General features: G+C 39.2%; 3 protein-coding genes across 5 annotated transcripts in view; 2 read left to right on the top strand and 1 right to left on the bottom strand.

Annotated features, from left to right (window-relative positions):
• TOM1L1 (target of myb1 like 1 membrane trafficking protein) overlaps positions 1–12,023 on the top strand; it is a 59,442-nt gene extending 47,419 nt beyond the window's left edge. For both annotated transcript variants that reach the window (XM_080827191.1, XM_080827190.1), the window contains 5 exons: positions 4,148–4,199; positions 6,279–6,381; positions 6,837–6,918; positions 10,654–10,718; positions 11,295–12,023. In XM_080827191.1, the coding sequence (XP_080683317.1) occupies positions 4,148–4,199; positions 6,279–6,381; positions 6,837–6,918; positions 10,654–10,717 (301 nt within the window). In that variant the 3' untranslated portion in view covers position 10,718; positions 11,295–12,023. The remainder of the gene's footprint in view (positions 1–4,147; positions 4,200–6,278; positions 6,382–6,836; positions 6,919–10,653; positions 10,719–11,294) is intronic.
• COX11 (cytochrome c oxidase copper chaperone COX11) lies at positions 11,652–19,170 on the bottom strand. Its single transcript, XM_080827192.1, has 4 exons — positions 18,758–19,170; positions 15,409–15,564; positions 13,784–13,909; positions 11,652–13,137 (listed from the first exon to the last, which is right to left on the bottom strand). The coding sequence occupies exons 1-4, from the start codon at positions 19,118–19,120 to the stop codon at positions 12,955–12,957; spliced, it is 828 nt and encodes a 275-aa protein (XP_080683318.1). The 5' UTR covers positions 19,121–19,170; the 3' UTR covers positions 11,652–12,954.
• A 39-nt stretch (positions 19,171–19,209) lies between these two features.
• STXBP4 (syntaxin binding protein 4) overlaps positions 19,210–27,130 on the top strand; it is a 161,622-nt gene continuing 153,701 nt past the window's right edge. Inside the window, exon 1 of one of the 2 annotated variants that reach the window (XM_080825320.1) lies at positions 19,210–19,284. The gene's annotated coding sequence lies outside the window, so the exon portion shown is untranslated. The remainder of the gene's footprint in view (positions 19,285–27,130) is intronic. The other variant, XM_080825321.1, reaches the window with a different exon arrangement.

Here is a 27,130-nt window from a genome sequence, read left to right as displayed (position 1 = left end):
TTAGAATTGTTTGTATTTCCTTGGTGTTGGTCATGATCTCTCCTTTTTTACTCATGATTTTTATTCATTGGGGTCCTCCTTTTTTCTTTTTGATGAGTCTGGCCAGGAGTTTATCAATCATATTAATTCTTTCAGAGAACCAGCTCCTAGTTTTATTGGTCTGTTCTACTGTTCTTTTGGTTTCTATTTCTTTGATTTATGCTCTGATTTTTATTATTTCTAGTCTCCTGCTGGGTTTAGCCTTTACTTGCTGTTCTTTCTCCAACTCCTTTAGGTGAAAGGTTAGGTTGTGTATTTGAGACCTTTCTTGTTTCTCAAGAAAGGCTTGTATTGCTATATATTTCCCTACTAGGATTGCCTTTGATGCATCCCAAAGGTTTTAAACAATTGTGTTTTCATTTTCATTTGTCTTCATGAATTTTTTTAATTCTTTAATTTCCTAGTTGACCCATTCATTCTTTAATAGGATGTTCTTTAGCCTGCATGTATTTGAGTTCTTTCCAAATTTCCTCATGTGATTGAGTTCCAGTTTCAAAGCATTGTGGTCCAAAAATATGCAGGGAATGATCCCAGTCTTTTGGTACTTGTTGAGACCTGACTTGTGACCCTAGTATGTGATCTGTTCTGAAGAATATTCCATGTCCACTCAAGAAGAATGTTTATCCTGTTGCTTTAGGATGGAATGCTTTGAATATATATGTGAAGTCCATCTGGTGCAATGTGTCATTTAAAGCTCTTGTTTCAAGACAAAACCAGAGAGGGAGATAAACCATAAGACACTGTTAATCATAGGAAACAAACTGAGGGTTGCTGGAGGGGTGGGGGGTGGAGGGATGGGGTAAATGGGTGATGGACATTGAGAAGGGTATGTGTTGTAATAAGCTCTGGGTATAAGACCGATGAATTACAGACCTCTACCCCTGCAGCAAATAATGCATTATATGTAAATTTTAATAATAAGGTAAAATAATAATAATAATAATAAAGCTCTTGCTTCTCATTGTTCTGCTGTTTAGATGATCTGCCCATTGCAGTGAGTGGGGTATTTTAGTTTTGTCATTAATTGGTTTATAGAATGGGCTGCTCCCATGTTAAGGGCATAAGTATTTACAATTGCTAGATGTTCTGGTTGGATAGACTCTTTAAGTATGATACAGTGTCCTTCCTCATCTCTTATTATAGTCTTTGGTTTAAAATCTAATTTGTCTGATATAAGGATTGCCACCCCAGCTTTCTTTTGATGTCCATTAGCATGATAAATTGTTTTCCACCCCCTCACTTTCAATCTGGAGGTGTCTTTGGATCTAAAACGAGTCTCTTATAGACAGCATATCAATGGGTTTTGCTTTTTCATTAGTCTGATAGCCTTTGTATTTTGATTGGGGCATTTAGCCCATTTACACTGAGTAACTATTGAAAGATACACATTTAGTGCCATTGTATTACCTGTAAAGTCACTGTTTCTTTATATTGTCTCTGGTCCGTATTACTTTTAGGCTCTTTCTTTGCTTAAAGGATGCTCCTTTATATTTCTTTAGATTTTTTAAAAAGATTTTATTCATTTATTTGAGAGATAGCATGAGCAGGGAGAAGGGGCAGAAGAAGAGAGAAGCAGACTCCCCATTAAGCAGGGTGCCCAATGTGGGACTTGAGCCTAGGACCCCAGGATCCCAATACTAGCCAAAGGCAGACGCTTAACCAACTGAGCCACCCAGGTCCCCTCCTCTTTAATATTTCTTGCAGGTCTGTTTAGTGATCACAAATTCTTTCAATTTGTGTTTGTCCTGGAAGCTCTTTATCTCTCCTTCTATTCTGAAATACAGCCTTGCTGAATAAAGTATTCATGGCCACGAATCTTAGCATCTTGATTCTGAGACCATACACTGTCCCACCTAAGATTCTACCCTGCTTTGCCACTTGAGTGCCTTTCAGGCTGGGATGTCCCTCACCAGAGCAGAGTTCTAAAAGTTCTGATTTTGTGGGGCGCCTGGGTGGCTCAGTGGGTTAAAGCCTCTGCCTTCGGCTCAGGTCATGATCCCAGGGTCCTGGGATCAAGCCCCGCATCGGGCTCTCTGCTCAGCAGGGAGCCTGCTTCCTCCTCTCTCTCTGCCTGCCTCTCTGCCTACTTGCGATCTTTGTCAAATAAATAAATAAAATCTTTAAAAAAAAAAAAGTTCTGATTTTGTGCTCTGCTGCTCTATCACTTTTGGGTAGCCAGCTTACAGAGGCTCCCTCCCCCCATGGTTTATCTTCCAATATGTCACCTCAGATTCATTTCTCCACACCTCCTACCTTGCAGAAAGTGGTCTCTTTTCTATTTGTAGAGTTGCAGCTATTATTTTCTTAGATTGCTGGTTGAGTTCACAGGTGTTCAGAATGATTTGATAGCTATCTAGCTGCATTTCTGGGGCCCAACAAAACTAAGGTGTCCTACTCCTCTGCCATCTTGGATTTCTCTGCTACCTGTTTCCTCTGTCATCCCCATTTTTCTAGGGAGCTCATTCTGTAATTTTTTTTAAAACCTCAGTTATTATATTTTTGATTCTAAAGTTACTATTTGGCTCTTCTTTGTATCTTATTTTTCTTTGAAACAACTATTTTCCATCTTTTTTGCATGAGTGTTCGCAGTTGCTTGTTGAAGCACTTGTATAATAGCTGCTTTAAAATCTGAGATCATTTTAACATCTGTGTCCTCTTGATACCGACTTCTGTTGATTGCCTTTTCTTTTGCCTGTTGAAATTTTTCCAGTTTTTCACATGCCTAGTAATTTTGGATTGTATCCTGGGCATTTTTAATGTTAGGATACACTTCCTCTTATTTATATCCTGTCGTGGATGGGGCTGTTTTGATTTTAGAAGGCAAACAACCTCCTTGGGTTCATGATTCAGCTTTAGCCTACTGCCTTTGTGCTGGATTTGGTAATATGGAGGTCGCTGGTTCCAAAGTAGTTATGTTTTCAAAGCTTTGTTGTGCTATTCTGATCTGTCTCATATGTGCCACCCTGAGGTCTGGATGGCTATGTGTTTAGTTCTCAGTATCTTTTGCATCCTGATTGGGATCAAATCCACAGAGGCACAGATCAAGGAGTGAGCACAGGATGTCATACAATACTTTAAGATTTTTCTGAATTCCCCCCTCTTTGTTATTTCTCTGGTGCTTTGCTTTTCTAGGATTTGCCTTTTTGTTCCTCCAGTCAGAAAACTGGAGATTCAGTTGCCCTGTTATATGTGATGCATTTCCTTGACTGTGCATGTGTCTGGGACCAAGTGGTGGGACAGAAAAGAAAAAACCAGCAAGACAGTGTTTGTGCTGTCCTTGGGATCACAGTTACACTTGTTGGACAAGAAGGGTCCCCTCTGATGAATAAACCTCTGCAGGTCCCTCTTGCTTCTATTGTCACTTCAGCCACTTTGGGATTGCCTCAGGTTTAGAGGATGAGAGAACAGAAAGAAAAAGAAAAAAGGGGAAAGGGGATTTCCACACTGCCTCTGAGCAATTAGGATTTCAGAAGCTAGAACAAAAGAGCTTTTCCTGGAACTGGTTGTCCTCACTGCCCACTCTTGGGTTTTAGGCTGCATTGCATTCAGGTTTGGGTATACAAGAGGGGGGAAAAAAAGTTAAATTCACAATGATTTGGTGATACTCAAAATCTAGTCTTCTTTCCCAGTTATCCTATAAACTATTTACTTATCAGCCCTCAAATATTTGTCCCATGCATCCTTTCCAGGTTTTTTAGTTGCCCTCAGTGGGAAAGACAAGCCGAAGTGTGTGTGCTATCTTACATCAAACTAGGGCCCTTCCTACCTCATTCCTAACCTCTACTCTGGATTGCTTCTCATCCTTCAGGAAATGACAGGGTGGTAGCTTCTCTGATGGAAAAACTGACGGCTTGTTCTCACTAGTATATTATGTGTACTTCAGGATCTCGGGGCTACCACTGCCATGGGATAGTGCTTTGTCTTTATTCTCTTTGGTATTTGGGCATCAAAAGCTGATGGGTACTGAAACCAGATGGCTGTTGTTATATAAAATTAATATTTCATTGCAGTCTGAAGGTTTATTTTAGATTTTGTTCATAGGAAGTCATCTTTTTGCATTTGTGCTCTCACTGTAGGGTAATCAAGCTGTCTTGTCATACTCTCCTAGGTTTACCCAAAGGACCAGCCAAAACATCACCTCAGGTCCTACATATGAAAGTGTAAGTACTGAAACCCTTCCCAGGCAGCACCCTAGTCAGCAGATTATCATGGCTGAGAAGGAATTCCCGGTCATTAAATCTCATGTTCTGTTCAGTGTTGTTATATGTTCTGTAACCTGTTGATACAGTCCTTGTTAGGACCTCTCTTTATCTTCTTTTTAGCCTTTCAAAATAGGCAGGCTGAATCTTCTGTTAGAAAAATGGTTACAGATCAAAATTCCTTTAGTGTTTATAGTAGCTGTCTCCTCTTCTTTCCTTCCATCCTATTTGATGGGTTTCATACAGGCTCTCATTCCTCCCAGTGTGCTGGTATAGCTCTTCTCATGGTATCCAGTGACCTCCATTATTACCAAATCTACTACCGTAATTTTCACCTGATCTTAGCCAAAAGGCCGAGAAGCGATCTACTACCGTAATTTTCGATGCTCATCTTACCTGATTTATCGGCAGCAGGTGACAGAATCACTCACTTCCTCCTTTTTTGCACACGTGCCTTTCAGACACCACTCACTTTTCTTCTCTTAATTCCCCTTCTCTATCTTCTTTGCTGGCCTCCACTCCTCTACTGGCCTTCCAGGGTTGCAGACCCCAGGGCTTAGGCTACAGTCTTCTCTTTCCACATTTGTTCTTCCAGTCTTTTAGTCTCGTATCTTTTTTTTTTTTTTAATTTATTTATTTGACAGACAGATCACAAGTAGGCAGAGAGGCAGGCAGAGAGAGAAGGGAGGAAGCAGGCTCCCTGTTGAGCAGAGAGCCCGACGCGGGGCTCGATCCCAGGACGCTAGGATCATGACCTGAGCTGAAGGCAGCGGCTTTAACCCACTGAGCCACCCAGGTGCCCCTTAGTCTCGTATCTTAAAATACCATTCAGACTCTGACAATTTACAATTGGCATTTCCAGCCCAAACCCCTTCCCTAAACTCAGAACTCACAAATCCTCCTTCCAAGTAGTCTCTTTTTGTGTTCTTTCCAGTCCTGGCTCTCCACATGCTCTTCCTTCAGGCTTCCCCACCTCAGTAAAGGACCCCTCCACTCTTTCAGTTGCTTAAGTCAAAACCTTGGAAAACAGTGCGTGACCGCTACCTTTTCACCTTTTCCTTTCACAGCATACCTATTTTCTAGCCACTTCTCACTGCCTCCACTTCTGCATCCCAGTCCAGTCCATCAGTTGGATATTGCAGTGGCCTCCTCAGGTTACCCTGCTTTAGCCTTCACCTCCCTCTCCACGCCCTTCTGTTTTACTCTGTAAAAACCTGAAATGCTGATCTCTCCTCTCCCATTACCTCTCTAACCTTACCTCTCTTCCTTGGCTCACTCTACTCCAGCCACACTGGTCTCCTCTGCCTCAGAGATGACCTTGTGTCCCCTCAGGTGCTCCCAGCACCCACCTCAGTCAGGGCTCTACCAGTGAGGCATTCCCTGACCACTACTATCACAGCAGTAGCCCACCCCGTCTACCCCAGGCTTTCTTCTCCCTGTTACCCTGGGTTTTTTTTGTTTGTTTGTTTGTTTTGTTTTGGGTTTGTTTTTTTTTAAAGAGTACTTGTTATCGGACATCTATTTACATTTGTTGATTGTCTGCTTCAAGGGTACAGGGACTTGGCCTATTTTATTTATAGTGCCTGGCATCTAGTAGGTGCCCAGGACATATTTGTGAAATGAAGGAGGACTTTACAAGAAGAAAGATATTTCTAAGACTTTATCAGTTCTGATTTGATGTCATCACCTTATGCCCTTCTGTAGGGTTAAGATTTATTTTCCTGTTTGAGGGTGAGATTTTTTAGTCCATGGGAAACAACAGAAGCTAGACTGAACCACACATTTTTTTTTAAAGCAACATGTTAATTTTACATTTTGTATGGGAAATGAGGTACAGTGGGCATGGAACCAGAGAGAAAAGTAGTAAGTGTTATAAATGGTTATTACCTAAAAAAGTAATAGTTCGTAATTTCTAATTCTGGTCCAATTGAGAGTATACGGTTCTTGGAATAGTGCCACTTAGAAGCCTGGGAATCTAACAAACAAAAGAAAAGTTTAATGTAGAATGTTTATTTAAACATTGTGCTATGCTTTCTTCAGTTTCCAGAATATTCAAATTTAGTACTACAGCCAGTTAGTCTGCAGGACATTCCAGCAACACTGTCAAGCCAGAGATTGCCTTCCTTGCCCAGCAATCATCCAGGTACTTGAGACTTATTATTGGCATCGAAAAAGAAAACTGGTGAGAATATAGGAGTCTGTCAGATTTACTTCTGATTGGAAATAGGTATATAGAGAGGAAAAATGAAGACTTCATATGCCCTTTTAAGCTCCATGAAGTAAATGCATGGCAGATACCATTATGACCGACATTAGATTATAAAAATGCTTGTGTTGTGCTGAATGTTGTATTTGGAATGCTGAGGTAAATGGATCTTTAGCTGAAGTTTGGAAGACCTTTTGTTATATATAGATTTGTTGCATGTGGGAGTAACATTAGAATACCAATTGCATTTATTCCTGGTTGTCAGGGTTTCTTAGGGTTTAATGTTTGAAGTCTGAATCATAAAGAGAATATTAATTGTGCATGTGTTCTTGAAAAATACAATGTGTGTTTACTGGTTGGGTGTTTTGTTTGTTTTTGTTTTTTGCCTAAAGCACTGACAAAGAATGATCTCCAGCCACCCAATTACTACGAGGTAATGGAGTTTGATCCCTTAGCTCCTGCTGTCACTACAGAGTAAGTCATTTACAAAATGATTAACTTATTTTTGGTCTTGGTTCCTTTTGGTAACAGAGCTAACAGGGCTTGGTTTTACATTTAACTTTGTTTAGGTCTTGGCAGAAATTGATGACCTTATTAAAAATGACTTACGAGGTTTTATGGAGGCTGTTGCTCTTAGTGGTCTTATTGTGCTCAGCCTTATGACTAAAAAATAAAAATGCTGGGGCTGCACATTAAGAAATAACCAGAACCATCGTGTACATTAACGGGTTCCTTATAGATGCCTTGGGAGAAAGGTTCTCTCCAGCTTGAGAAGGGCACTATATTCGCTAATTGGTGACATAAGTAATACCACATCGATGGATTATTTTAACTGTTCTTTAACTACTAATCAGAAAAAAAAGTTGTTTTTAGTCTTCGCTCTATATGTCAACTTAAAACGGGTTAATAAAGCATTAGTGTAAACGTGTCTTCTTAACTTGAAGGTCTTAGAGCATTATTTTATATCATGTTGGTCAAGTGTATATAAATATTTATGCAACAGTAAGTAGGCTCATTAGAGCTTTAATACTTTGACTGACAATTACCCCCAGAATTCTTAAAAAGGATTAAAGCACGTTTATAGAAACCATTGTTAGGAAACTGGCAGCCTTTAGGCAGTATCTTCCTTACAGCTGTGCTCTGTTTGACCTATGTGGAATTTAAACCGTGCATTTAAAAATTAATTGCCAAAAATTAAAAACTGGGATATCGTAAAAATAATATATATATGTATCTGGTCTTGTGGATTCTTTTGGTACTGTGGCAAAGCAAGGCCTGCATTTTTAAATGCTAGCACTACATTAGGACTGAGTAGTAGCTGCCTCATTAAGGCAAGGTATGTGCTGCAGTTCATCAGGTCCCGGTGGGCCCTCTTCGTCCATTTATTTGATCAGCCTGGCATGTGTTAAACATTTGAGGGTTTGACCCCTGGTTTTAAATTTTAAATAATGCAGTGATCCATTTTGGAATAATTTATGAATTTTAACAGACTTAGAAGCTCATTAAATACTTTTTTTTAAAAGATTTTTTTATTTATTTGACAGACAGATCACAAGTAGGAGGAGAGGCAGGCAGAGAGAGAAGGGGAAGCAGGCTCCCTGCCGAGGAGAGAGCCTGATGCGGGGCTTGATCCCAGGACCCTGAGATCGTGACCCGAGCCAAAGGCAGAGGCTTAACCCACTGAGCCACCCAGGCACCCCTAGAAGTTCATTAAATACTTTTTTCCTAATGTAGGATTGCAAAATTTCCCTACGTCATTCTGGTTGATAAAGTATCACTGAATATATTTGTGGCTTAAGGAATCAGAATCACATAGCATCCAAAGAGGAAGTGGAGTTTATTATATTCCAGTTAATTGGGAAATTATAAGTAGATATGGCAGTGCAACAGATATTAAATGTGAGAGAGAGTGAGAAGAGAAGCTGGAGAAGTGGAGCTTTGGAATCCTCTACCATTATGGTTCTTACTTTCTGAGGGGTAGGGTGTGTTTCATTCCATTAAAATTCACCTTAGGGGGACGCCTGGGTGGCTCAGTTGGTTAGGCAGCTGCCTTCGGCTCAGGTCATGATCCCAGCGTCCTGGGATCGAGTCCCGCATCGGGCTCCTTGCTCAGCAGGGAGCCTGCTTCTCCCTTTGCCTCTACCTGCCACTCTGCCTGCCTGTGCTCGTTCGCTCTCTCTCCCTCTCTCTCTGACAAATAAATAAATAAAATCTTAAAAAAAAAAAAAAAAATTCACCTTAGGAAATTCTCCCTAAGGAAAACCACAAAGCCCTGTAGAAAAAGTTGTGGAATTTTCACATCACTAGTTGTCCATGAACCCTAGGTTAAGAATTTCTGTTCTGGTAGGATGAGTACAATATTTATGTTGTATACATACATTTGCACATGATTCATCTGGCAAATGCTTGAACACTATATGCCAAGGACAATAACTGATGCCTAATTTATAATGTTGAGTGAGAGGCGTCCTCCCCATCCTCATGGAGGTTAAATCTAGCGTGGAAGAAGAAATCAGGGAGCCTAGGTGGCTCAGTTAGTTAAGTGTCCGACACTTGATCTCAGGGTCATTAATTCAAGCCCTGTATCCATGGAACATACTCAAAAAAAAAAAAAAGAAAAAGAAAAGAAAACAGGCAAACATATGTTTACAGATTGTGTTAATGGTATGAAAGAACATGGTGACTTGAAAGATTATAACAGGTAGAACTAATTTAAATGACGGGTAGAGAAAGCTTGAGTAAGTGACAGTAAGGTTGAGACCTGAAATTATCAGTCAGGTGACAAGTTTGGGAATCAGTGTTGTAGGCCCAGGGAACAACAGGTACAAAGACTGTGAGTAGACAGAGTTTGGGCACATTCAAGGAAATGAATAGCTAACGCCAAGAGCAAAGAGAGCAATAGGGACCCTATTATTAGCAGATGTGGAAGAGCAATTTGGAAACCAGGAGGGAGTATACAACTGTGATGAACCATCAAAGAGGACATGATGACTGAAAACTAGTTAATGAATTAAGTAGAAGGAAATCCTTGATGTAAGCTGTTTTGCTAGATTGGTGGGGAGAGAAGCCAGATTTTAGTGTGTTAACAGAGGGGAGGAAGTAGGGATGGTCAGTGCAGATGACACTATAAACTTCCATATGAAGGGGTGGTGGACTATGGCTTAGTAGCTAGAGGTTACTGAGATGATCACTCCAAGCAGACATGGGATTGAGGACTGCCTTATTTTAGAAAATAGGAGACGATGGAGAATCTGTGAATGCTGACCAGTAGGATCTAATAGATAGGGAGACCAGAAGTTCAAAAAGGGGGAAGACTGAATGAGTAACATGTTTGAGAAGCCAGGTGTAGCCAGAAACAGATGGTGGTGACAGAAGATGAAGACTTGAAGATTTGGTGATAGGGAGATGAGAAAGTTTCCATACCACGGCATTTAATTTACTTTTAAGTGCGGTTTCTGACCAAGAGTGGTAAGAGGAGGGGCACCAGCGATTTGAGGAGTGAAAGAAGTTGAAATAGCTTTGTGGAAATAAATTAAAATTTCTGGACCCTCTTGGGTCCTCATACTGTTGATGAACATGACTTCACAGTGCTATGATTTTTTTATAAGATTTTCTTTCCCCAGCCATGTTTTACTATACTGTATCAATGTTGTATTTGTAGGTTTAGATGTTTTCTTAGGTATAGGCCTATGTAAGACAAATATGAAGAATTGAACGATGCCATGAAAAATTACTATAAATGAGGTATAGAGATGACACTTATAAGTTGAAGGGGGCTCAGGAGTTTTGACTGTAATAACATAGGTTAAGAAGATAGAATGTTAGTATTTTTAAATGCTTTGAAACCTGGAAAAAATGAATTTTTTGTTTTTTGGGGGTGGGTTTTTTTTTTTGTTTTTTTTTTTTGTTGTTTTTTTTTGGTAAAGCAGAGAGCAAACTGTCCAAATTTGAGCCACATTTTTCATTGAGTCACAACTAAAATGAATTGGTTGTATGAGATACATATTTGTAAGATGCATGGGAATTACATTAGGCTCTAAGAAAGCTATAATATAATGTAAGCTTCAAGGGCAGAGATCTGTTTTTATTCACTGATACAGCCTGCATACCTAAAATGGCAGATTTTTAGTTAAGGTGTTGGTAGTTAAAAGCCAAAATAGTACTTTGAAATATAATAACCCTTTTGCCATGATGGTTTGTTTGTTTCAGAGCTGTTTATGAGGAAATTGATGTTCGTCAGCAGAAAGGAGCTCAAAGTCATAGTGACTGCTGAGGTAGACTTCAACTTACACAACATACATTCCCCATTCTATAGAATTCCAGTGTAATTGTCACTTTGTTTTCAGTATTTACATTTTATAAAGGCCATTCGAGTCTGACACTTTGAGTGAAATCTTAGTACAAAAGTTTCTCCTAATCACTCAAATTATAATGAAATACAATTTTTGTGAGCTTGTTAGCTAAAAGTAATGAACCTTTGGAATGTAGAAGTTGGTTTATGGTACAGAAATATTAATGCTAACAAAAATAATGATCAATAGAAACTTCTTAAGCACTGAAGTAGACATTTATTTTTTACGTACAGTTAATATCTACTAACTGGTGAAACCACTCATTGCTCATCCAGATAGGCCTGGACTCTTCCTATTTGTCATATTAGTCATCGTGTTTTATTTACTAATGAATGCATGGCCATCAGTAACCCATTAACCTTATTTATTCCCCTTACACCTACCCCCATCGAAGTAGTACATGCCCACCTTTCTGCATTAGATTGTGACTCTCTCATTATGTAGGAATGAGGAAAGAAAAGGAAAGGATGAAGGGTGGCTATATTCTTTCTATTCTAGGGGAAGGCGGATGACCAGCTCACTAACTACAGTAAAGGTGCCAATTCTCTAAAAGGTAGACCCTGTGAAACTTTGAGGCCCAGAAGACAAGACCTACCAGCACATCAGAAGCTTAGTGGAACATTTCTCCTCTGCAGTAATGAAGCTTCACAGAAGAGTAACAATTCCACAGGAATATTTATGCTTCCAGACCACAGTTTAAACTTTATCTCAAAAGAACTTAGTTGTAACATATATTCACTTAAAACTTCAGCAGAAGAAAAATCCATTGTACTGAGGCCAACTAGTTTAATGACAGCAGCTTAGGTTTCACAGGGCTTCCTACTTTTAGAAAAGAAATCCTCACACAGCTGTGATAAGAGTAGATGAAGATTATTTTATTACAAAATAATTATGAAGACTATTGAGTGCCTTCATTTAACTAAGTTGAATGTAAAAGTCAATTTGTACTTTTTATAAATAATACTTGTTTAGAATTATAACTTGTAAAAGCCTTCATGATTGTAGTTTATATTTCAGATACCTTGAAGAGGTCACTGGACTCTTTATTAAAGTTGCCTTTAAATACAATTCTTTATAATACTAGATGATCTTTTTTCTCCCCCTTTACTGTAATATTTCTATCTGGAACAAACACTACTAGAAAATATTTAGAATAAATTGTGCATTCATTTATGTCATAAATTACAATGAGATTACTATTAAAACAATTAATACATTTTTTTTTCCAAGTAGCCTGAATACTTTATTTTTTTAATAAACATATAATGTATTTTTATCCCTAGGGGTACAGGTCTGTGAATCGCCAGGTTTACAGCACATACCTTCCCCAATGTCCATTTCCCCACCACCCTCTCCCATCCCCCTTCCCCCCAGCAACACTCAGTCTGTTTTTTGAGACTGAGTCTTTTATGGTTATACATTTCTTTTAAGAGTTTGTTCATAGAACTTCTGATATGAGTCTTCACAATTCCACACTTATATTTTAACATTCAGGGACTTGAACTATCAAAGGAAATGCTATAATCCTAGTTAATATATTTGTGCATTTTATTTCACTTCATGATGCCAAAATTTCAGAATATAAAATAGCCCTAGGGCCTAAAGGAAAAATAGTCAAATCTGAAGTATGTTACCTCTAGGCAAGCTGTTAGGGCTCAGTGATTCTTCTTCCATTGTGAGCTTTGAAAGTAGTGACTATTCACAATAAAAGAAAAAAGTAGTAACCCGACTATTTTAGAAATAATAAAAATGGGCAGAAGACCTGGAGCCTAAAACAGATAACCCTGGGAATAACAAAAATATTCATTGCTACAAGTATGAAGGGCTAATAATCTGTAAGGGGAGCAAACAGAATTAATCTGAACCATCAAGTCCATGCCTACATATTTAAGAAACAGGAGTTTCTCTTATTGTTACTTACCAATATTATTTATATTACTCTATGGCTTTGAACAGTCATACATTCAAATAGGCATGTGGATTCCTTATGATAGAAACCGTTTAATTTTAAGTAGGGTAAATTAGTTGGGGAAAAAAAAACAGCATTAAATAATATTTAAAATAGCTTCACATTACTGTAGAATATTTCTCCCCTGAGAAGAGTAGATACATGATTTTTCAAAAATCACAAATCTGAAGCAGGACTTAGGCGCTGACTTCAATTATAGCCTGGAACTGGCAACTGCTGTCCCTCCTTTGCTTCAAAAAAAGTGTAGGAAAGTGTGATGAGATCAACATTCACCATTCTTGGATCTTCAGCAAATTCAGGATCAATGTAGAAAAACACTGGCATATCTACTTCTTCTTGTGGATTAAGCCTTTGTTCCTCAAAACAGAAGCACTAGAAGTTATAGAAAGATATTTCTTTAATTTCTTTTAGAATAGAAATATTAATAATTGTCTATTTCTTGGCTTTAGTGAGCATAAAATTGAATATTATAAAAAAATAACTAAATATAATCTAAGTTCTGAGACAAAATGACAGTATCTTTGATTTTTGCTTTAAATTGAGACTCAATGGGCTCCCCCTGCTCAGCGGGGAGTCTACTTCTCCCTCTGCCCCTCCCCTCAACTTTCGAGTATGCACACATGCTCTCTCACTCATAAATAAAATCTTTAAAATTTCAAAAAAAAATACTGAGACTCAACAAAATTGGGTTGGGGGGCAGATGGAGAGTGGGAGAAAGAATCTGGAGCAGACTCCCAGCTGAGCACAGAGCCCACTGCCGGGCTTGATGATCCCATGATCCTGAGATCATGCCCTGAACCAAAATCAAGACTCCAACACTTAACTGAATGAGCCACCCAGGCACCCTGTTCCTCTTCTAATTTTAAAGAAATTAAAATTTGGTTCATCTCAACCTCTGCATACCTGTTTAAGCAATGGAAAAAAAGTTTAATGTTTAGAAGAAATGAATTTTCGGAAATTAGTTTCTACTAAACACTGCAGTAAGTTTAATACTAAAGTTTGCATATATAAGCTGTACCTGTATTTTATTGAAATACTGTCCAGCTTCAAATGGTACAACATTGTATGTAGAAATTCCAATTACTGGTTTGTCTGTAGGATTCTTAGCTTTATAAAACGCCAGTGCAGTCTCTCCTGGCACTACCTGTTTTAAGGAAATACACATCATCAGTATTTCAAATCTCACAGCTCCTCCTTTCCCTTATATTAAATTAGTCATTTTATTTTTCCTATCCATCAGACCACAATACTTTATCTAAACTAATATTGAGGATCAACAAAATAAATTGTGAATACTACCCATGAATATCTTTTTTTTTTTTAATATCTGGTTTTCAAATTTTACTTGCATATGTCAGTGGAACCAGTTTCCTATTCATAATTAATTGTGCATTGTCCTTTTGTATATCTCAGGTCTTCAAGTAATAATATGCAAATTAAATTACTTAAAATGTTCAAGGACAGCCAAGCCTATCACAACCCAAACCTGATTTCTTTTTTTTTTTTTTTTAAGATTTTATTTATTTATTTAACGGATAGAGATCACAAGTAGGCAGAGAGGCAGGCAGAGAGAGGAGGAAGCAGGCTCCCTGCTGAGCAGAGAGCCTGATGTGAGGCTCGATCCCAGGTCCCTGGGATCATGACCTGAGCGAAGGCAGAGGCTTTAACCCACTGAGCCATCCAGGCACCCCCAAACCTGATTTCTTAACACTGATACCTAAATACACTGACTGACATTCTTTTTAAGAGGTTACCAACTAGAGCAAGTTAAACTTATAACCAGAATAAAACTGACTGAATAGAACTTTTATTTAACCAAAAAGCATGAAAACTCTTTGAGAGAACACATTTTTAAAACTTGCAAGGCTTAAAAAAAAAAAAAAAAAAAAAAAAAAAAACTTGCAAGGCTTAAAAAAAATAGATTTCCAAAAGATTCTCTGTCATTTATACCAATTCAGCCACTAATACCTTAAATACTACTATGTGATAAGAATATTAAAAATCATAACCTATAAAACCCTCAATCATTGAAGAGATTCAGTAATGTTTACTAACCTGGGGAAACACCAGTATTTATAAAGGTTTTCCAGTAAGGGTCACAATGAAGCATTTCTGGCTATTCCTCAGTTCATGAAATAATTTCAATTAAATCCTCTAGGATTCCAGTTAGTCAAGATTTTAGGAAACTTTTAAGGTATAGTTTTTCTGAAGTAGAACATGACTATTTAATATGATTACTTCAAAGCTTCTCAATTTTTTTTGATACAGGCATATTTTTGACATAATCAGTAAACTACTTTTCATAGTAATCAATGATTTTCAACCTTTCCCCCTTATCTATACCTGAGGGAAAGTTAACCACATAGCGTAAGAGAGTGAATTCTTAATGTGACTCTAATAAGAACAAATGACATTTTCCATCATTCCAAACTGACTTTTACTACAGTATCACACAATATACTGTTACATTAGGGATAGGGCACTGTCAAAAGTAGTCTGTGAGAATAAAACAATTACATTAATGGAGTCTTAGTATTTTGAGATTAAGTTTACATGAGTGTTCCCTAAATTGTTAAACAGTTTAAGTGATGATAATTTTTACAATGAAAAAAATAATCTTAATAACTACTTATAGTCACTTACATATATTTCTGTTTGCTGCGGTCTAAAATTCCACTGGAGACTTGCATGCACATCTGCATTAAAGGTGACTTTAATAATTCGATCCTTAACAGGCACCATGTTTTCAATCTGGTCTGATGCATGACCTGCTACTGCTGATCCTCCAAGACCAGTAGTCTAGGTATTAAAGATATTAAGAATATTACAGGGTAACATGTCAAATAATACTTTCAGGTGATGGTTTATTGGATAAAAACAAGTTTTAAAAACAATTTAGTAATCTAGTAGAAGCCCAGTTTATATACTGTCACTGGCCACTTCCTATGAATGTGTCAATGGCTTGACCACCTTTGGGGTGTCAAGGGCCTCTATTTGTTAGAGTCACTTTATTTTTTCAGTAATCACTTGGTTATTGGACATAGTAAAAAATGAGTCATTTGAGAGAAAGCAGACTCCCCACCAATAATATATAGCTCAGAATTTTAGCTTAACTTTCCAGTAAACATATTTCTACATATTGCTAGTGTTTCATATACACTACTAGTCATTAACAGAAGTAAAAATTACCCACGGCCCTATCATTTCAATGAAACTAATTCTATTATCCATAGTCCTATCTGATCCTTTTCCATATCATGATTTTAATAGCATAGATTAGTTTGTAGTTTCACTTCCGTATTCTGCTTTTCTCAAGCATCATAAGTATTTTTCCATGTTGGTAAATGTTTTTGTAATTTTTTTCTGTACTTTGTACAGTATAGCTTTTATAAATATCATTGGTTAATCAGAAAAACTGATCCCTTTGGCAACTGAATAAATCACAAGACAACAGAATAATCTGTGTCTGACATTTCTTGCCTATCTTCATTGCCATTAATTATCTCCTTATCATCAGAGATGTTTAAAAAGAAAAATCCTTACTTCCAGGGTCATCATTCTTCTGATGCTTGAGGTTGCCAGAATTCTGGTCTCCGGATAATTAATCTGTTACTATACTAGGAAAAAAATACCAAATTTGAGGCTAGGGGAAGACTCCCAGCAAGATGTAGTATTACTATCTTCCATGTATTACACAAGTCAACTAACTGCACTCAACTGCCCTGCAACATTACTGAATTACATTATAAACCTAAAAGCTGCTAGGGTAAGCCTTTATCCTGTTTAATAAGTAAATTCTTCTGCCCAAGAAAGCTATAGTGCTTAAGTTTTAAGACGTAACTCCTTAAGAATTTTGAGTCACTTGAATAAAGATTCCTTAATGTATTCTGACAGTCTTTGCATATAGATTCTTCAAATTTGCAAATTTGATAATTAGATAACTTAAGAACAGAAAAGGGCAATGAAAATATGTCCTGGGCTCTAGTCTAGTTCTGCTACTAACTAGCTCTAAGAACTGAATAAATCTTACTTTGGGGGGCTCTATTTTCCATATTCGTAAAATGTGTGGTCACTGTATTAAACTTTATATAATTCCTTATTTTTGGCTCTAAAGTTCTGTGACTCCAAAAGTAAAAAAGAGGCTCTTTTGGAAATGTCACTGTGTAACGTCCAACTTGATTTAAGTTTAGGATTACAAATTACAATTTTTACTATCCTGCTCTGCATCTGCATACACAGGTACAAAATACTGTCATTCACTTAAGTGTGAAACCGGGGGTTTCTCAACTTTGGCACTAAGGGCATTTCAGGTTGGATAATTCTTTGGGTTTTTCTGGGTTTTTTTGGTGGGGGAGGCAGGGGAAGTGTCTGTCCTGTGCAGTATTGAACGTTTAGCAGCATCCTTAGCCTCTACACACTAGGACATCAGTAGCACCTTCCCTGCTCACCTCCCAAGTTATGACAACCAATAATGTCTTCAGACGTTACTAAATATTCCCTGAAAATAAAACTGACCCCCTTCTCCCCTCTTGGTTTGCGGAGATTTATACTTGCTACTTTGGATTTAGTTTTATGATTTAACCAACTGCTAGTTTGGGGATCCATGCTAGGTCCAGACTGCCCTCTGGTTAAAACTAATTCACATTCTATCATCATCCTCCCAAATTAAGCTACTGCTTACCCCATAAATACTAATATTAGGAGACTGAAAAGTCCTTTAGACTTCTGCTGTTTTAGTCATTATGGAAAATAGCATCTTCATGTCCAAAAGGAGAAGAGAAGTAAGCGAGGCATTAACAATACTGGCAGTTAACCAGTGATTCCCAAATTTTGCTACACACTGGGATCACCTGAGGAATCTTTAAAGAGTTACAAATGCCTGACTCCCTCTGGGAGACATTCTGATTTAACTGGTTAGGGATGTGACCTGGGTGTCAGGATTTTTTAAAGCTCTCCAGATGAGTCCCCCTCACAACAAAGTTGGGAGAACCACTATCAAACACTTAGTGAATGACGTGAACGTAGCTCTCACTTTTATTTCTTAAAAAGAAATTCCTGGCCCCTTCCCAGACCTAATCAGAATCTCTGGGGTGAGGAAGCCCCAAAACATACTTTTATTAAAGAAGCTCCGCTAGTGAACCTAATGCCTAGCCAAAACAGCAAACTATTAATTAATTATTAATTAATTAATTAATGCCTTAATTCTTAAGGAAAATATATGTGAAATACGTAAATTTACCTTTGTTTATGGTTCTCAAATACTAGTCTGCATCAAAAACAGCTAGGCGACTTATTTAAAGCACAGATTGCCGGGCCCCTCTCGCAGAGTTTCTGATTCAGTAGCTCTGGAGCTTGACTTGGTAACGTGCACTCAAGCTCCCAGGTGATGGGACGCTGGTTCTCTGGGGGACCACACTTGAAGAACTGCATTAGGGTTTCTGATCTAAAAGGGGGCCCCGGGTAAGCAGATTACACTTATGTATCAACAGTGGAGGGAAGTCCCAAACGCCCAACTCATGCCTTTGTAGGGATTAAAAGTCCTTCCAGCTTAAGCCGGATTGACAAACATACTCCCACTTCCAGGGTTAACCATCGCACATAAACCACATATGGTTCACAGAAGGAATGTACCAATGTAATTCACATTTTATAAAAGAACACGTGTGTGAGCAGCCAAAGGGTAAAGCAGATTGGTGGAGAGCAAAGTATAGGATGCGGACGTTTTCAGTAGTGTAGCTCAGAGATGGGAATTCCACTCCCGTGTGGTCGGGATAAGCACGACTGCTATAGGGGCTTGGGTTCTACTTGAAGCTTTACCACTAACTACTTCTGGTAAGCCCGGAAAAGTACTTTTTAAAGCCTGTTTCCCCTCTGGTAGCCAACCTCAGGCCCTTCCACACGACACGGAGGAGCGATCGCTGCCTAGGGACCTGGCCCACACCTCCGCACCCCCCGCCCATGACACCGCCCAGAAGGCAGCACCGCCCCCTACCTGGCAATAGAGCCGATAGAGGGGCACGGCGGCGTACGACGCCCCTAGCATGCCCACGGCGGCGGCGGCCACGTACGTGAGGACCGTCTTGTTCCGACGCCGCCAGTCCTCCTCCTGTGCGCGTGTGAAAGGGTTCGTGCTCTTCGGCCGCCGTGGCGGCTGCAGGGCCAGGTCTGGGCCCGGGTTCGTGCGCCTCCATGTCCCAAGCCGCCTCAGCCCCCTCTCAGCACTTCCTGTCCCACTCCTTCCTGGCCTGAGAAACGGCTCTGCGCTCCCCGCAACCTTGGTCGGGGACCCAGGGTGACTCCAGCGCCAGCCACAGAAGGTAATGCGCCTCCATGCCCCACGCCAGAGTCCTCCCATAGCGCCCAGAGAAAGCTCCTGGCATCGGAGACGAGAAGACAGATCTCGCGATGCCTGGCCAGTCTCGCGACAACTGGGAGGAGCTTGCCGCTGCTCTGGCTACAGGACTCCTCAGGTGGTGGCGCTGGCAGTCGGGCTACGGAGGCCGGGTTACCAGATTACGGGTAAGTTCGCGTTTTGCTTCAGGACTGTTCCTCCCACTTTGCTTTCCTCCAGTGCTTATTCAAAGTTACTTTTAGGGAAACGCCATGCGCTCCGCGGGGTGCAAACACATCATCCTTTGAGCTTGTGTCCCAGGTCTTCCTAAACTCACTGCACCATCTTTTGTCTCGACCTAGCGGCCCTCAGCCTCCTACCGCTGCTTACTGCCCTGGACTTGAGCTCGGGGATCACCTCCTCCAGGAAGCCTGCCTGTGTTCACCACAGCGCACAACTACACTCGCACATCTGCATTTTCTCAGCCGCTGGGAATCGGCTGCCTCGTCTCTGATGCCCCTTAACCATTTGTCCAGTTAAAATAACCAGTTCTGGAGCAGAGAGACGTTGTCAAACGAGTTTGTCCAGAGGAGAATGACCAAGGCATGAAGATGCCTTAAGGAAGGATTGAAAGAAATGGGGATATTCATCTTGGGAAAGAACCCTTTGGGGGATGTAATACCTTTCCTCGCTTGACGCACAGGACAAAGTAGGACCTCAGGGGAGCAGACAGCATAGCCTTTTTTGCTGTAATGGAAGGAAACATCCTTCTAGAAACTATCAGAGTGAAGAAAAGCCCACATTCTGGGGTTCAGCACTGGGGTCATGCCCGCGTCCCACTATCACCTTGTGTTCTTAGGCCAGTTATTTCACCTCTGTAAGAAGTGGCGGCCTTATTAGTAAAATGGAAATCATAATAGTATGAGAATATGCATATAAAGTGATTTTTTACTCTCCTTGAGATACAGTAAAAATTTAGTACATGTTAGGCTCTATTTCTAGTGAGTGGTGCAGGTATAATTATTCCCTCTTTTACGGATGAGGAGACTCAAAGCCTGAGACTTACATAAATAACATTAATTTAATTTAAAAAAAAACACAATTTACTTATTGCACTTTTCTATGGCCTAGACCTTGCTCAAGCTACTGGGACTACAGCACAGAGAAAGGCAAACACGATCACTTCTCTTCTGAAGTGTACTTCCTGCTGGGGGACTACTGGAGATAATCAAGTAACAGATACATAAATGAGGGAATTTCAGATAACAATCAGTACAGTGAGACAATAGAAGAGGATAGTGTGATTGAGAATAATAATGAGAAGGGGTAGTGAAGTCTTTCTGAAAATGTGACATTTGAGTCTAGTCCTGAATCATGATAAGGAACCTACCTGCACAATGACAGTTCCAAGCCGTGCAGAGGCCCAGAGGCAAGTAAGAGCTAGATAGTAGAAGAACAAATGAGGCCATTATGTTCCTAGCATAGTGAGCTTGGAGGAAAGTAGTAGGAAATAAGGTCAAAAAGGTATTGTTAGGGGCCAGATAATACGGAGCCTTTTAAGCCATGTCCAAGGGTTTGAATTTTATTCTAAAAGTAATAGGAAGGTACTACAGAGTTTAGGTTGAAGCATACAAGTGATATGATCTGATTCACATTTTTTTTTTAAAGACCTTGGTTGTGCTGTGGAGAACCCATTAAAGGGAGGGGGTAAAAATGAAAATAGAGCAGTTAGGAGGCAGTTGAGGTGAGTAATGGTGGTCACCTTGAGTGAGTATGAGTAATTGATTAACTTGTAGTCATAGGGCCAGAAAATTGCAAAGCCAGTAAGATCCAGGTATCTTCTGACTCTTTCCTGCTGTGGCACAAAAACCAAGATGCTATGATTCTGCAGATTTATTTGTATTGTTTTATGTTTGAAAATCTTTTCATCTGTACTTACCTTAGTTCTTATACCAGATTGTCAGCTTTTCCAGGACAACACCTGTCATATATTGAGTTTCTTAACAGCATAGACTCAGACCTGATGCAAACATTAATGTCACTGAAACCACCAATACATTCCCTTAACCATTTTTTTCCTCCAGGCACCCCTTCCATGTAGCATCAGGTAGCGGTATAAATGTATCAGTAATAGTGTCTTTGTCTTGGCATCTATTACTTTGTTTTGTAATTACAAATGAAACTATTCCTTTCCAAGGTAATCTTGATAGCAGTAAAATGGTATTAGCTATAATTCTCTTGAGTCTGAGCATGGTTGTGATATTGCATAAATCATTATGATAACTAATGCTAAGTAATGAGTTCTACCGTGAATGGAATAGGAGCACCTCAGGGCAAGGTTAGTACAACCGTGTTCTGCAGGTAGAGATGTTGATTACAAACTTAAAATATCAGAGGCTGGACTGACATTTCAGACTTGGCACCTTTAATTTATATCATTCTTTAGCAGTAAGTAACTAAACATTGTGAACCCTTCCTAGTTAGCTATGATCATGTCCAGTTTTACATAATAGGTAAAATTGGTTGTTATACAAACCATTTAGGGGGCTGGAGGTGAGCAAAATGGGTGAAGGTGGGAAAAGAGGGAAAAATGGGGGGAAAAAAGAAAAAAAGAGAAACCATTTGATAGTCACACATTTTCTTTTTTTTTTTAATATATTTTTAATGGTTTTATTTATTTATGTGAGAGAGAGTAAGCGAGAAAGCACAAGATGGGGAGGGTAGAGGGAGAAGCAGTTTCCCCGCTAAGCTGAAGCCCCATGCAGGACTCCGTCCTGAGACTCCAGAATCATGACCTGAGCCGGAGGCAGACTTTTACTGGCTGAGCCACCCAAGCCCCCTGATAGTCACACATTTTCTTATCTGATTATTGGTTCTCAGGCTTTATGAAAACTTAGAGATTATAAAGATGTATCATGTTAAAAATGTGGTTTGTAATTACATTCTTTAGTATTTTTAATGCATATTATAAACGAAGGAAATTTCTAGTTAAATCTTAATGTGTTAGTCACATAGCTGCATTTCTTAGCTATATGCCTAATAATGCTAGATCCATTTGGCAATGTGAAACACCTAGCAGTTATTCCGAAAGTACTAACAACTCTTTATTCGGCTTCTATATATTATAATAATCTCCTTATAAGAGGAAGAATAATGCATCTCAATAAGTAGTAAGAACAAGTGAGTTATAGTTTGTTTGAGAATAAGCTGGATCATCACAGTTTTCAGTGATTGCAGTGACATCATGAAGTTGTCTCAGTAAATCTTGATATCCTAGTTTCTTATTTCCTGGCAACTTCCTTTAAGCCACATGTTTGAGGAGCTACTCTATTTAAAAGATCTTGGAAAAGTTTATATATTTGATAGACCAGGTGAAATGAGAGCAGAAATCCATCCATAGAAGGCATTTTTAAAAAAAATATTTATTAAGATGAGGGCCAGCTTTGTGAATAGGTGACCTGTGCAGTCACATAAGAGCATCCTTTTAAAAGGGCCCTTTGCCCCAACTAGGGGGAATGACATTTTTAAAAATTTTATTTTTTTATAAAAGATTTTATTTATTTATTTGACAGAGATCACAAGTAGGCAGAGAGGCAGGCAGAGACAGAGATGGGGGGAAGTAGTCTCCCCACTGAGCAGAGAGCCCGATGCGGGGCTCCATCCCAGGACCCTGAACAAAGGCAGAGGCTTTAACCCACTGAGCCACCCAGGCACCCCCGGAATGACATTTTAACATAATTCAGGATAAAGCCATGTCAGCCTTCCTGAGATAAGCAGAGTTAAAGGCAGAAGCAGAAAACTAGGGAAAATGCAAAAGCAGAGAGCTGAATCTCAGGAAGTAAAAGGTAAGAGATAAGGCAAAAGGCAAACTCAGGTGTCCTGAGAATAGTCAGGGTACATGAAATAACATCAAACAAAATCCAGGCTCCTTACCGTGGCCCATAAGACCCTAGGTCAGTTAGACCCTGCCTGCTTCCTGAATTTCATCTACTCTTTCTCTCTCCCCACATTCACCATGTTCCAGCCACACTTCTTTTTGTCTGTAAACATCCCAAACCTGTTTTGCTTCCTTGGGACCTTTTCTCTGCCTGGAACACTTGGTTCCTCGGTTTTTCTCCTGGCTGACCTATCATTTGGATCTCAGCTGGAACACCACTACCCAATCTAAATCAGCCCTTCTCTGTCCAGTCACATTTGTGTATCTGAAATCCAGTTTGTTTTGTTGTTTCCTTTTTTAGTAATTTTTCTCTCAACACTAGAATGTAGATCCCATAAGAGCAGGGACCTTCTCTGGTACACCATATTATCACAAGCACTCAGCATAGTGCACATGGTTGTACTGAGTAAATGTTTGGGGGACGACTGCACCAGTGAAAGCAAGCAGAAGGCCGTCTGCTAGTGTAGGGAAACTTCTGAGAGCAGTGAGCTCTTGCTCTGATGAAGATCCCCCGAGGTTAGGACTCCTCCTTTCAAGCAGTTTTCCAGTGTTTCCCATAGGGCTGGTGGGTGTGTTACGGGCTGTTGCTACGTGTCCACCCCCAGGGCAAATGAGCAGCATTCCTGAACTGCTTAGCTTTTTGTTTTGTTTTGTTTTGTTTCTTGCTTAGATTCTTGGAAGAAAAAAAGTTCATTAGCAGTAGGAATATTGTATTTGGGTACAAAATAAAGGAGATAGTAAAATAAGCCTTTGATTGATCTTTTAGATCTTGATTTTCTAAAACTTTCATGTAATTTTTTTTTAAAGATTTTACTTATTTATTTGACACAGAGAGAGAGATCACAGCAGGCAGAGAGGCAGGCAGAGAGAGAGGGGGAAGCAGGCTCCCTGCCGAGCAGAGAGCTGGAGGCGGGGCTCAATCCCAGGACCCTGAGACCATGACCCAAATTGAAGGCAGAGGCCCAACCCACTGAGCCACCCAGGTGCCCCACTTTCATGTAATTTTTCAAAGATCAATTAAGTCTAGCCCTGGAAAGGAAGCTGTTCCTGATTATATAACCCTGGAATCATTTACGTACTAACGCTATCTCAAAGAATCTCTGCTGTGATAAGGTATAGGACAGTTTGCCACAGTTTCTAAACACTTTGTTTTGTCTCTTCAAGTATAATGCCGAATCTAAGGGTCCAACTTTATAAGAACTATTTAATTGTTTTAATAGTAATGCCAGTTAATCTATAAATAGTAAGCATTTCCAACTTGTCTGTCCCAGAATCCAAACAGATTATTTATTAGGTAACCAGCACCATCATTCCCTCCTCCTCTCTTGAAATTACCTTAATGTAAAATTTTACTATCCAACTCCTTTTTTTTCCCCTCCCCTCCAATTCCTTCCAAATGACCTGACTGCCAGCTGCCCTATCCCATTCACGGATAAGACTGGTCTTAGAGGTGCATGCACATTTTAAAAACAAAGTCCTCCCCTGAAAAAAACGTTGAGGGGCTTGTAGTTTAGTAAGCCAGGAATCGACTTTTTGATTCATAGAACCAAAGAAGAACCTTTAAGGATCACTTAATGAATGATCTTGTCATTCTACATATAGAGAAACTGGAGAGCAGAGTCATTTAGTGAGTCCCTTGGTTAGTGGACGGCAGAAATAGAACTCAAACCTGGATATCTTAACTTCTAAACTACTGCTCTTCCTAATGCAATGCCCTTGTGTATATATATATGGCGAAGAGAATTCTAAAATGGTTAATGAGGGAGGAAATTAACATTACACACTGTCTGTACTGTGAGTTCTTTTCTATAAGACTTACTTCTTTCTAAACTATAGCAGGGAAAAAGTGTCTTTTATTTATTTTTATTGCTTGCCAGTTTGCTTACAAAGGAATAGTTATGAAAAATTATTTGAAGGACATAGCCAGTTTTCTCTGGTAAATACCAGATCTATGTTATTTTCTCTTTCACCTTGCAAAATTTGCTGATACTTTAGCAAATGGAGATAAAAGAAGAAAATGACGTAAAAGGAAAATGACATTAAAGGAGACAGAACCAGAAGGGACTAATTTCCTTCCTCCCTCCCTTCCTTCTTTCCTTCCATCCGTCCTCCAAGAGAGGGGGAGAAAGAGACAGTGGGGGAGGGGCAGAGGAAGAGAGAGAATCTTAAGCAGGCTCCATGCCCACGGTGGTGGTGGTGGTGGTGATGGTGGTGGTAATGATGATGATGATGATGATGAAGAAGGGACTGTTTGGGTTTAGTAGTAAGTCCACATTTCTGTCCTTTGTTGCCACACCTCGTGTTTCTTCCCTTTACTTCTGGTTCATTTTCACTTGAAAAACAACTAAATGGCATTAGAGTTCCTTAACTATGCAGCTTGTTAAATACCTTGAAATAAATAATAGATGTTTTAAAGGCATTAAATAAACAACAAAAAGTTTAAAATACTTAGAAATTAAATGAGAAAGTGTGAGACCCATATGAAGAAAGCTTTGAAAAACTACAGAAGGTCACAAAAGAAAACTTGAGCAAATGGAAGGACATACCAGTTCTTGGGTAGCAAGACTCAGCCGTATAAAGATGGATACCGGGGCACCTGGGTGGCTCAGTCACGCTGGGATCAAGCCCCGCATTGGGCTCTCTGCTCAGCAGGGAGCCTGCTTCCTCCCTTCTGTCTCTGCCTGCCTCTCTGCCTACTTGTGATCTGTCTGTCAAATAAAAAAATAAATCTTTAAAGATGGATACCAATACTTTCTCAATTAACTTGTAAACTTAACTTGATTCCTCAGCAACTGGCATTATTTTGTTTTGTTTTGTAAACAAGATGAGATTTTGAAGTTAATGTGTAGAAATAAATAACCAAAAATAGTCAAGAAAACTTGGTTAACAAAAGAAGTAATGAGGGAGGGTTGGATTTACCAGCTGTAAAACAGATAAAGACCCCATTATTGAGATAGACTAACCAATGGGCCAGAATAAAAAGTACAGAAGTGGGGCCAAATACGTATGAGATTTGATATATGATAAAGGTCTAATCTCAAATCAGTGAGAAAAGATGGATTGTTTAATGATATTGAGACAACTGAGGGATGTTCTTGGGAGAAAATAAGAGTTGGATGTATACTTTTTTTTTTTTAAGATTTTATTTATTTGCCAGAGAGAGAGTACACACAAGCAGGCAGAGCAGTAGGCAGAGGCAGTGAAAGAAGCAGGCTCCCTGCCGAGCAAGGAACCCGATGTGGGAGTCGATCTCAGGACCCTGGGATCATGACCTGAGCCGAAGGCAGCGGTTTAACCAACTGAGCCACCCAGGCGTCCCGGATGTATACTTTATACTGTGTTCTAGGATGGATTCCAAATGACTAAGATTTTTAAATGATATTATAAAAACAGTAGAAGAAAATATGAGAGTTCTTTATAACTTTGGTGTAAATAAGGACTTATATTTGATTTAAAACCCCCAAATCATGTAAGATTGATAAATTTAGCCATAGGCTTTTGTGTAACAACAATAGCAACAAGATTCATAACTAAGAATAAAAGAGGAAAATATATTTGCAATTCTTAGTGAAGACAAAGGAGATAGTCTCCCTGGGACATAAGAACTCCTAGAAACTAGACAGAAAAGAGCTAACCATGAAGAGAAAAACTGGCAGAAGATATAAAAATACAGTTCACATAAAAGGAGATACTAAATGGTTCTTAAAACATAAAAACAAATGTTCGGCCTCATCAGACTTAAGATCTTAAGAGCCCGCTTTTATCAACAAGATTGTAAAAAAAAAAAATCCAATAGTTATGTAATACACCATGTGGGTGAGGATTGGGAGTATCAGGCACTATTATTGGAGGGATGGTAAATTAGGGCAGTTGATGATTGGGGGCAGTTTGGCAATTTCTATCAAAATATCAAGTGTGTGCAAATGCTGATAATCTGTTTTTGTGAATTTGTCATACAGATAAATTTGTACACATTCAATATGATCTATATATAGGGTTTCATTATGGCATGTTTATAATATCAAAAAATGTGAAACAATTTTAAGTATCTATCAATAAGGGGGTAAATAAATAGGGTCCATCCATAAAATGGAATG

Source organism: Martes martes (assembly GCF_963455335.1).
Source record: "Martes martes genome assembly, chromosome: 16".
Lineage (NCBI taxonomy): Eukaryota > Metazoa > Chordata > Mammalia > Carnivora > Mustelidae > Martes > Martes martes.
Note: the sequence above shows the minus strand (reverse complement) of the source record. Positions and strands in the feature narration are given on the sequence as shown.

Bases quoted from the DNA above. Each gene is read 5' to 3' on its own strand.
- COX11 (XM_080827192.1), bottom strand. From the start codon at position 19,120: ATGGGAGGACTCTGGCGTGGGGCATGGAGGCGCATTACCTTCTGTGGC. The intron at 15,565-18,757 runs GTAGGGGGCGGT...TTTAATACCTAG, and splicing joins TCTATCGGCTCTATTGCCAG to ACTACTGGTCTTGGAGGATC. The intron at 13,138-13,783 runs GTACAGCTTATA...TATAACTTCTAG, and splicing joins AGTATTTCAATAAAATACAG to TGCTTCTGTTTTGAGGAACA.